The sequence below is a fragment of the Coregonus clupeaformis genome, chromosome 24 (assembly GCF_020615455.1).
Source record: "Coregonus clupeaformis isolate EN_2021a chromosome 24, ASM2061545v1, whole genome shotgun sequence".
NCBI lineage: Eukaryota > Metazoa > Chordata > Actinopteri > Salmoniformes > Salmonidae > Coregonus > Coregonus clupeaformis.
The window spans coordinates 46,333,842-46,346,055 of record NC_059215.1 but is presented as its reverse complement, the minus strand read 5'-3'; the positions used below and the strand labels follow the sequence as shown (position 1 = coordinate 46,346,055).

General features: G+C 42.4%; 1 protein-coding gene across 1 annotated transcript in view; it reads left to right on the top strand.

The window, feature by feature from the left end:
• The window catches only part of LOC121538611 (metabotropic glutamate receptor 7), a 128,870-nt gene extending 120,352 nt beyond the window's left edge, over nt 1–8,518 (top strand). Inside the window, exons 9-10 of the mRNA XM_041846785.2 lie at nt 2,074–2,335; nt 7,339–8,518. Of these exons, the coding sequence (XP_041702719.1) occupies nt 2,074–2,335; nt 7,339–7,388 (312 nt within the window). The 3' untranslated portion in view covers nt 7,389–8,518. The remainder of the gene's footprint in view (nt 1–2,073; nt 2,336–7,338) is intronic.
• The last annotated feature ends 3,696 nt before the right edge of the window (nt 8,519–12,214 follow it).

Sequence of the window (12,214 nt, the reverse complement as noted above, 5' to 3'; positions counted from 1 at the left end):
GCGGAAAAGTAAGGCGCTGAGAGGAGCATGATATGAGCACCATGGTATTCACACGGTTATTAATGCATGGTGAGCCAGATCTCTCGCTCTGATGTTTCTCCGCAGAGAGAGAGAGAGAGAGAGAGAGAGAGAGAGAGAGAGAGAGAGAGAGAGAGAGAGAGAGAGAGAGAGAGAGAGAGAGAGAGAGAGAGAGAGAGAGAGAGAGAGAGAGAGAGAGAGAGAGAGAGAGAGAGAGAGAGAGAGAGAGAGAGAGAGAGAGAGAGAGAGAGAGAGAGAGAGAGAGAGAGGGAGAGAGGGAGAGAGGGAGAGAGGGAGAGATGGAGAGATGGAGAGATGGAGAGATGGAGAGGGAGAAAGGGGAGAGATAGAGAGGGAGAGAGTGCGCAAAGGAGAGAGGAGAGAGTGATAAACAGTGTGAACGAGAGAGGAGGCAATAGAAGAAGCTATTGGCATGCAGATGATATTGGTATTTGAATGAGTTGCGGAGATCTGATGCCATGACTGGCATGTAAATGTCTCTCTGTAGATTGGGTGCAAGGCGTTACTACAGCTGGTGCTATTTACTGTGGAAAACACTATGCAAATGGTGCAAATGGTGACATTTCCTCTCCAACAGATTCATAGTTGTACTACCATGCAGACCTTTACAACTGTATCCTCTTTGCTACAGGGTGTCAGAAAAGGTACAAGAGTGGCATTTCACTCTTTCAAGTGCCATAGCTTAGGTTTGAGTAGCTTTTGGTGGACTTCTCTTGAAACACAGAGATGTGTTTCAGCCTAATCTAAGACTATGGAAGGACCTCTTGCAGGTCTGTGAACTACGTGGCTGATTGAAGGACGATTACCTTTTAATAATAGGGTTACATAATTCAGAACAAACCAAAGATATAGCCCAGAGTGTTTAACATTCAAGTATAAATGGTGTTATGTAAGTTTAGAAAAAAAAATATGGGATAAAAGCAGCTAGTGGTATTTATACACTTCTGACAAACATGAGTGACATGAGTGATGTGATGATTTTGTGAAATAATACTAAACCGCCCACTACAGTACATGCCTTTGGTCTTTGACTGTTGCTTGAAAACTGCAAGCCTATATGTGTTTATGTATCTTAATCTTCTTAAAGAGGCAGTGCAGTTAAAAACATGATTTTCCTGTGTCCTGTGTGTTATATATATTTCCACACTATGAGGTTGGAATAATACTGTGAAATTGTGAAAATTATGAAAAACCACCTGAAATATCAGCTTGTTTTCCATGGGTGGGGTTTTGGACCGCCTGGCGACATAACCAGGCAGTATAAGTTAATAGACCAATAACAAAGAGTGTTCGCCTCCTCTCTGCAATAACAGCAAGTTTTCAGGTTACATATCCCTCCAATTAAGCTCCTCCAATTATGCCCCTCATTCAGACCACTCCCAGACAGTCCTAGCAAAATTATTGTTTGAGAAATAGCTTTTAGCTAAGAAGCTATTTTAGTTTATTTTGTAACAAAACATTTTTTTACAATCACATTAAGGTAATTGTTACCCAGAAATGATTCGATATTGAGATAAAAACGGCTGCATTGGACCTTTAAATGTACAGTTAAATACATCAGTCAGACCTAGGCCAGTCCAATGACTAATCTGAAGGTGGTTAAATTTGCTAATTCAGTTCTTTCAGGTCAAGGGTCACCAAGGAGTGCGGTGAAGGAAGAAAGTCGTATAACGGCATATAGCATCCACCATTTTCAGCTATCGCAGTGGAGAGGCAATTAGGACACAGCCAACTGCTCAGTTACTGCTGCTACATACACTACGGATACAGTAGTTAGTGCCTCATAAATGCTACAGGAGTACGAGTGGTATATTTTCCCCCACAGCATCAGAACGCACACATAGAACCACCAATGGAGAAATGAACGATAAGTAAATGTGTGGTGCTTTACAGTAGCTAAGGGCAATTTTCTTTATAGGCGGTTTTACTGCATGAGAGTGTAATCTAACTAGTGTGGCCTCTCTCTCTCTCTCTCTCTCTCTCTCTCTCTCTCTCTCTCTCTCTCCCCCTTCTCTCCCCCCTCCCACTCCACAGCTGTACATTCAGACGACTACCCTCACCATCTCTATGAACCTCAGTGCCTCTGTAGCTCTCGGGATGCTCTACATGCCCAAGGTATACGTCATCATCTTCCACCCGGAGCTCAACGTGCAGAAGAGGAAGAGGAGCTTCAAGGCCGTGGTCACTGCCGCAACCATGTCCTCCCGTCTCTCTGTGAAGCCCAGCGAGAGGCCCAATGGAGAGGCCAAGACTGAGCTGTGTGAAAACCCACCCGCCGCACCCACCGACCCCATGAGTGAGTCAGGCAAATGGCCATTAACTTACTCGTAAACAACAACAATTTGACTGCGTAGTATCTCCAGTAGTTTAAGTAGCAGCACAGACTCTTTTGCAATTTAGTTATTTATATTCATAGTTGCTGTGTACATGTAACTCCATGGTATTTGTTACATTCCATGACACATACTGAGAGGAGTGAGAACCCTGCTCACCATGAGTCAGTCATGTAGCAGAGCCCACTGTGCCTAGAATGAGATAATATGGTATCAGACAGAGATAAATTCATCTAAAGGTTCAAGAAGTGCACACGGGAGCCTGCTATTCCATTCATATTTGACTGCTTAATTGATGTTTATCTAGTTAAATGCACAAATTAGCCTAAGATTAGCAGAGACCAAGACGAGACCAATATGGTGGCCTTTTCTGTAGATTGACATGAATAGGCCTTTTGCAGTGGTGTAGCTGGTAGCTAAGAGCACAGAAGGTCTGTGTTAAAGACTAGTAATGGGGAATGATTATCTATGACACCAGCTGTGCGATGTTGACACCGCACTGCACTACTGTTTGTGTGGTAAAGTAAGCTTGATGGTGTTAATAATGATAACATACTGATAACATCATGAGGTTGAAATGCAGAGACCAACATTTATTTATATATTTTATTTAACCTTTATTTAACCAGGTAAGCCACGTGAGAACAAGTTCTCATTTACAACTACGACCTGGCCAAGATAAAGCAAAGCAGTGCGATAAAAACAACAACACAGAGTTACATGTGGGGTAAAACAAAACATAAAGTCAAAAATACAACAGAAAATATATATACAGTGTGTTCAAATGTAGCAAGTTATGGAGGTAAGGCAATAAATAGGCCATAGTGCAAAATAATTACAATTAGTATTAACACTGGAATGACAGATGTGCAAGAGATGATGTGCAAATAGAGATACTGGGGTGCAAATTAGCAAAATAAATAACAATATGGAGATAAGGTAGTTGGGTGGACTAATTTCAGATGGGCTATGTACAGGTGCAGTGATCGGTAAGGTGCTCTGACAACTGATGCTTAAAGTTAGTGAGGGAGATAAGAGTCTCCAGCTTCAGAGATTTTTGCAATTCGTTCCAGTCATTGGCAGCAGAGAACTGGAAGGAATGGCGGCCAAAGGAGGTGTTGGCATTGGGGATGACCAGTGAGATATACCTGCTGGAGCGCATACTACGGGTGGGTGTTGCTATGGTGACCAATGAGCTAAGATAAGGTGGGGATTTGCCTAGCAGTGATTTATAGATGGCCTGGAGCCAGTGGGTTTGGCGACGAATATGTAGTGAGGACCAGCCAACAAGAGCGTACAGGTCACAGTGGTGGGTAGTATATGGGGCTTTGGTGACAAAACGGATGGCACTGTGATAGACTACATCCAATTTGTTGCGAAATAGGAAGCCAATTCTAGATTTAACTTTGGATTGGAGATGCTTAATGTGAGTCTGGAAGGAGAGTTTACAGAGTCTAACCAGACACCTAGGTATTTGTAGTTGTCCACATACTCTAGGTCAGACCCGTCGAGAGTAGTGATTCTAGTCGGGTGGGCGGGTGCCAGCAGCATTCGATTCAAGAGCATGCATTTAGTTTTACTAGTGTTTAAGAGCAGTTGGAGGCTACTGAAGGAGTGTTGTATGGCATTGAAGCTCTATTGGAGGTTTGTTAACACAGTGTCCAATGAAGGGCCAGATGTATACAAAATGGTGTCATCTGCGTAGAGGTGGATCTGAGAGTCACCAGCAGCAAGAGCGACATCATTGATATACACAGAGAAAAGAGTCGGCCCAAGAATTGAACCCTGTGGCACCCCCATAGAGACTGCCATAGGTCCAGACAACAGGCTCTCCGATTTGACACATTGAACTCTATCTGAGAAGTAGTTGGTGAACCAGGCAAGGCAGTCATTTGAGAAACCAAGGTTATTTAGTCTGCCAATAAGAATGTGGTGGTTGACAGAGTCGAAAGCCTTGGCCAGGTCGATGAAGACGGCTGCACAGTACTGTCTATTATCGATCGCGGTTATAATATCGTTTAGGACCTTGAGCGTGGCTGAGGTGCACCCATGACCAGCTCGGAAACCGGATTGCATAGCGGAGAAGGTACGGTGGGATTCGAAATTGTCGGTGATCTGTTTGTCAACTTGGCTTTCAAAAACTTTCGAAAGGCAGGGCAGGATGGATATAGGTCTGTAACAGTTTGGATCTAGAGTGTCACCCCCTTTGAAGAGGGGGATGACCGCGGCAGCTTTCCAGTCTCTGGGGATTTCAGACGTTACGAAAGAGAGGTTGAACAGGCTAGTAATAGGGGTTGCGACAATTTCGGCAGCTAGTTTTAGAAAGAAAGGGTCCAGATTGTCTAGCCCAGATTATTTGTAGGGGTCCACATGACCACATGACTGGTAGGGATTAAGATAATGATATAATACCTGTGATGGGCAGGAATAATGTAAACCATGAATCTCCAATTTACACTGAGTGTACAATAATATTGAGTTGCACTTCCGTTTGCCCTCAGAACAGCCTCAATTCGTCGGGGCATAGACTCTACAAGGTGTCGAAAGCGTTCCACAGGGATGCTGGCCCATGTTGACTCCAATGATTCCCACAGTTGTGTGAAGTTGGCTGGATATGATTTGGGTGGTGGACCATTCTTCATAGACACGGGAAACTGTAGAGCGTTAAAAACCCAGCAGCGTTGCAGTTATTGACACACTCAAACAAGTTCTCCTGGCACCTACTATCATACCCCGTTCAAAGGCACTTTTGTCTTGTCCATTAACCCTCTGAATGGCACACATACACAATCCATGTCTCAATTGTCTCAAGGCTTAAAAATCCTTCTTTAACTGGTCTACACAGATTGAAGAGTGACATCAATAAGAGATCATAGCTTTCACCTGGATTCACCTGGTCAGTCTATGTCATGGAAAGTACACTCAGCGTATATCGCCCTATGAGCTCCATGCTTGTCTTATTTTTTTACACTAAATCAAGAAATTATTGACAGGCCATGGTAATAACACATCACGGTTCCCATCGGCCCTATATCTCTACTAATCACATTGTACACCAATAGGGTTGCAAAATTCCTGCTTATTCCCTCATGATTCCAGGAATCCTCCAATTCTTCCAGGAATTTTGCAACCTTACACACCACACATGGCATCCACAGGTGTGCCCCTCTCTCAATTACGGCTCTGATATGACTGCTGTCCATGGGAATTCCTCCACACGCCCTGTGATGTTCATTGTCATCTGTGTAATGAGCTGGAGTGTGTGTGTGTTATGTGTGTAATTGTGTGAGTGTGTGTGTGAGAGAGAGAGAGAGAGAGAGAGAGAGAGAGAGAGAGAGAGAGAGAGAGAGAGAGAGAGAGAGAGAGAGGAGAGAGAGAGAGAGAGAGAGAGGGTTTGCGTCAGGAGAGTAACATCGTCTCCCTGCCAGTCACACATGTGGCTCGTGGAGCGAACACACTGCGTAGGGGGCCGACAGCTGTCGTAGCAGCGCATCCAAAGTCCCCAAGCAGGGCGAACGGAGCTCATCTCCGAGAGGCCTTTCTAAATGTACACTGTGTCATCTGCTCTGAGCATCTCTCACCTTCTGCCTCCCCACATTTCTCACCTCCCCTCTCCTCCCCTCGCCCCATCTATCTCCTCCCCTCGCCCTTCTATTTTAGCGGCAGTGGAAATTACATTTACTAATGGCGAATATATGTGGATGACCGCCCCGAAACTTGAACTGCGGCTCCCTGGCCCCTGGAGACTGTCCGTCAGCCTCTGTAACCGTCACAGCGCCAAATAGTGCCTTTCAGGGTGGATCACCTCTCTGACTGATCTGACTCGTAATGATTTAGAGTTATTAAGTAAGAGCATTAGTAGCGCTGATGATTCTACAGTACATCACTATCGATATCAGTCCTAATATCTCTATGATTATCCCTTACAGAGATGTGAGTATTTGCCCTGTAATTTTGAGAGATTGGAGATGTCTCCTCACTGTGGAGTGTGGATGAAGTGTGGATGAATTTAAGATTTTTAGGTCAATTTTGATATAATGACCAATCAAGGGAATTATCACCCAACCGTGACCGAGAAGAGAGAGGCTGAGAGAGATAGAGAAAAAAGTCAGTACTATCCAGTGAGCTGAATTCACTGCACTATATTTTTGAAGGTTAAAAAGATATGTAGATATCTACATTTACCACACACACACACACACACACACACACACACACACACACAGCAAAATCATTGCTTTCTCCTTCAAAATATTAGCTTTTTTTTTATACCAACCGCACACACATACATCTACAGTAAGCCTGCTTATTGGCTAACTGCAAAAATATATTGTACATTTATTCATCATAGTCACTGGCCAAGACTACAAAATAATACTGTAGGGAAGTGGCAAGACTAATTGCACATCCCACGGGAGTTCACCATGGCAACATTTACAGCATTAATAAGAGGAGTTTACAGAGCTACAGTATGTGTCTGCTTTAAGAAGTGCAATGTGCATCGACCTTCTCCGCTAGGCAGGAGAGATAACACTGCATAGGTGGAGTCATACACAGTACACAACACATACCACAGTACCTACTTTGATGCTCGGCAACAGTCTGGTCCGTTTCCATGGCAATATAGAGACTGGGTTCACATCACATGCCCTAGCGTTTGTTAGGTGACCACTAGTGTGGTGTTTGTGTGCGTTTTTTATTACTAGTTAGTATCTTAAAATAGAAACCAGAGTTTGACTCAGTCGTGTTGCTGAAGTGAAACAATGCACTAAAGGCAGCCATTGTGCAATGATTGTGAACAGTGTATGTTCACTTGCATGAATGTATGATAGAGTTGGAGGGTATTTATATATTATACATGTAAATATCTTATTTTATGTATGTCTGTGTATGTTTGTGCTTACTGTACTGTATTTTGTTGCGCTGTTTGATGCCATTATAATCTTTGACCTACCTCGCTTCTCAGGTCAAGCTACGAAGAAAACATATGTGAGTTACAACAACCTCAGGATCTGATGGGCTCCCAGGGAATGCTGCATGTCCTTCCTCTGGGATGATGACCAAGACTCGGGATCACAGGAAGAGAAAACTGGGACAGGGACACTACCTACCTATGCACTCCAGGACTGTGGTTGGTGTCAACCTTTATCATTTTTGTCTTCTGAAGAGGAGGATGGCGGGGGGAAAGGGAAAACGGAGGGATGGAGATATTTGACATGAGGAGTGAATGAATGATGAACATACAATCACAGCTGTAAAATGGTAGCTGGGCCCTGATCTGTTCTAGAACCAGACTCTAGAACCTCTCTGTAGTGTGCTCCCTTCTCTCTGAAACAGTCAGTGAACAACCTCTGTGATACAGGTGTCGGACTAAGCAATCGTTTAAAAAATAAGTCTGGACAGTTTATTTCAACAGTTTTCAAGTGATTTTTTGTAATATCCATTAAAGCCATATTCTCTTACAGTGCCCATGGTTTGTTTTTAAGTTAAGTGAGGTTTCTTCTGAGTTCCTTGTGCCTGATCTTTCATTTTTTTCTGACATAACATTATGTTGAATTTTGACTTTGATTGAATAACTTTGATTAGTAAGCTCCGCCACATGCGTTTTGTTTTATGAAATCAACTCATATCAGTCATTTTAACAGTAATAACTATGTCAGAGTGACGGGCAATGTATCTATATTTTTTTGTAAATATCTGAGAGTATTTTCATGTTTGGATTAAAGCAAGAAATATATCCAGTCTATGTTTGATTGGCTTTGGATGGTAATGAAAAAGCAGCACAAAGTGTTCACATTGCATGTGCCAATGTATGTCTGTTCTATTTGATGTAAAGCAAAGAAAAGATACATTAATTCTTAAAATGTCTATGATGTTAAGCATCCTTCTGCAGTTTATTCAGTTATTTTAAAGAAATTACCTGATTCATAACAGAATATGGCTTTAATCTGTTATTAAAATGGACCCCTCTGCATCTGTAAGCATGTTTGTTTTATATAGTTTTGTACAGAGTACATTATGTTTAATTATCAATGGTGTGTGAAAAAAACATTAATATCGGAACATTCATGCAAGTATGTTGTGATGTTGTCTGTCCAATTATCAACATGTAATAAAATCATTTTGTTATCTTTTATACAATTAAACAAGGCAGAACCTAATCATTATTTGTGTGCACGTGTGTGAGTGGGTGTGTGTTTGTGTTTGTCAATATTCGGTTGGTTCTGTTTAGGTGTGGACCCATACTGATTGGGACCATCCTCATTGGGCAGAACATGTTGCACCTGTCACCTCAATAGTCAGTCGTTAGTTTCACCTGTGCTGGTACAGGTGATATTTAAGCACTCTAGAGGCAATGCTCCAGGGGGCATGAGAGATGTTGGAAGAGCTAGCCCACTGGGCACACCACGTCATTTCAACGTGGAAATGTGGGTAATTCTTGGGTGAGACATTGATCAATGAGATTTCAACCTTTATTCACCCACTCAAAAAGACAGCCAGAAGTTTGTTGAATTCCCAATACATTTTCACTATGCTTTCAACCATCTAAAAGCACAACCAAATTCCAATAGAAAAACAACGTCGGATTATTTATTTCGTTGTCATCTAAATGTGTTTTTACTGCACTTTCAAACATTTAAAAGCACAACAAATTTCAAATGGGAATACAATGTCAGACATTTTGTATTTATACAACAACTTGATATGTTATCACTGTGCTTCATCTAAAAGCACAACCAAATGACCTGGATTGCAGTTGAGATTACATTAAAAGTGCAAGTGATCGATGCTGTTCGAAGATCTCCACAGACCTGCGACCTTTGCGACCTTTGCATTCTGTCTTTGAACATGCACGCTTTCTATGATTACATAATAATAGTTACAGTAACCTCTAAATGTGGCCATGGATGAGTTACTCATTTTAATGTTAAATAATAACTATTACATTACTTTGTAAGATAGCCTTAACTTTAGGCTATTTACCGTATTACAAAAGTCATATTGAATTGTGTTAGGTTGACAAATATAACAATTTAAAGGAGATAGTTTCATATGAGAAACTGGCTTAATCCTACTCTTTAACTTTTATTTTTGGTTTAGTTGGAGAAGTGCATTCGGAAAGTATTCAAACCCCTTGACCTTTTCCACATTTTGTTACGTTACAGCCTTATTCTAAAATGTATTAAAACAAACAAAAAAATATCATCAACCTACACACAATACCCCCAAATGACGAAGCAAAAGCAAGTTTTTAGAAATTCTTGCAAATTTATAAATACAGTGCCTTGCAAAAGTATTCATCCCCCTTGGTTTTTTTCATATTTTGTTGCATTACAACCTGTAATTTAAATGGATTTTTATTTGGATTTCATGTAAAAAATTACTTGTTTCAAATAATTCTAAAAAATAAATAACGGAAAAGTGGTGCATGCATATATATTCACCCCCTTTGCTATGTAGCCCCTAAATAAGATCTGGTGCAACCAATTGCCTTCAGAAGTCACATAATTAGTTAAATAAAGTCCACCTGTGTGCAAACTAAGTGTCACAGGATCTGTCACATGATCTCAGTATATATACACCTGTTCTGAAAGGCCCCAGAGTCTGCAACACCACCAAGCAAGCGGCACCATGAAGACCAAGGAGCTCTCCAAACAGGTCAGGGACAAAGTTGTGGAGAAGTACAGATCAGGGTTGGGTTATAAAAAAATATCTGAAACTTTGAACATCCCACGGAGCACCATTAAATCCATTATTAAAAAATGGAAAGAATATGGCAACACAACAAAACTGCCAAGAGAGGGCCGCCCACCAAAACTCAAGGACCAGGCAAGGAGGGCTTTAATCAGAGGCAACAAAGAGACCAAAGATAACCCTGAAGGAGATGCAAAGCTCCACAGCGGAGATTGGAGTATCTATCCATAGGACCACTTTAAGCCATACACTCCACAGAGCTGGGCTTTACGGAAGAGTGGCCAGAAAAAAGCCATTGCTTAAAGAAAAAAATAAGCAAACACGTTTGGTGTTCGCCAAAAGCCATGTAGGAGACTCCCCAAACATATGGAAGAAGGTACTCTGGTCAGATGAGAATAAAATTAAGCTTTTTGGTCATCAAGGAAAACGCCATGTCTGGAGCAAACCCAACACCTCTCATCACCCCGAGAACACCATCCCCACAGTGAAGCATGGTGGTGGCAGCATCATGCTGTGGGGATGTTTTTCATCGGCAGGGACTGGGAAACTGGTCAGAATTGAAGGAATGATGGATGGCGCTAAATACAGGGAAATTCTTGAGGGAAACCTGTTTCAATCTTCCAAAGATTTGAGACTGGGATGGAGATTCACCTTCCAGCAGGACAATGACCCTAAGCATACTGCTAAAGCAACACTCGAGTGGTTTAAGGGGAAATATTTAAATGTCTTGGAATGGCCTAGTCAAAGCCCAGACCTCAATCTAATTGAGAATCTGTGGTATGACTTAAAGATTGCTGTACACCAGCGGAACCCATCCAACTTGAAGGAGCTGGAGCATTATTGCCTTGAAGAATGGGCAAAAATACCAGTAGCTAGATGTGCCAAGCTTATAGAGACATACCCCAAAAGACTTGCAGCTGTAATTGCTACAAAAGGTGGTTCTAAAAAGTATTGACTTTGGGGGGGTGAATAGTTATGCACGCTCAAATTTTCTGTTTTTTGTCTTATTTCTTGTTTGTTTCACAATAAAAAATATGTTGCATCGTCAAAGTGGTAGGCATGTTGTGTAAATCAAATGATACATTTTAATTTCAGGTTGTAAGGCAACAAAATAGGAAAAATGCCAAGGGGGGTGAATACTTTTGCAAGCCACTGTAAATTAAAACCTGAAATATTACATTTACATAAGTATTCCGACCCTTTACTCAGTACATTGTTGAAGCACCTTAAGTAGCGATTACAGCCTCAAGTGTTCTTGGGTATGACGCTTCAAGTTTGGCACTTGTGTATTTGGGGAGATTCTCCCATTCTTCTACGCAGATCCTCTCAAACGCTGTCAGGATGGATGGGGAGCGTTTTTTTCAGGTCTCTCCAGAGATTGGGTTCAAGTCTGGGATCTGGCTGGGCCACTCAAGGACATTCAGAGACTTGCCCCGAAGCCACTCCTGCGTTGTCTTGGCTGTGTGCTTAGGGTCATTGTCCTGTTGGAAGGTGAACCTTCACCCCAGTCTGAGGTCCTGAGTGCTCTGGAGCAGGTTTTGATCAAGGATCTCTCTGTACTTTGCTCCGTTAATCTTTCCCTCGATCCTGACTAGTCTCCCAGTCCCTGCCACTGAAAAACATCCCAACAACATGATGCTGCCACTACCATGCTTCACCGTAGGGATAGTGCCAGGTTTCCTCCAGACGTGACGCTTGGCATTCAGACCAGAGAATCTTGTTTCTCATGGTCTGAGAGTCTTTAGGTGTCTTTTGGCTCCAAGCGGGCTGTCATTTGCCTTTAACTGAGGAGTGGCTTCCGTCTGGCCACTCTACCATAAAGGCCTGATTGGTGGAGTGCTGCAGAGATGGTTGTCCTTCTGGAAGGTTCTCCCATCTCCACAGAGGAACTTTGGAGCTCTATCAGAGTGACCATCGGGTTCTTGGTCACCTCCCTGACCAAGGCCTTTTTCCCCTGATTGCTCAATTTGGCCGGGTGGCCAGCTCTAGGAAGAGTTGGTGGTTACAAACTTCTTCCATTAAATGATGGAGGCCATTGTGTTCTTGGGGACCTTCAATTCTGCAGACATTTTTTGGTACCCTTCCCCAGATCTGTGCCTCGACACAATCCTATCTCGGAGCTCTACGCACAATTCCTTCGACCTCAT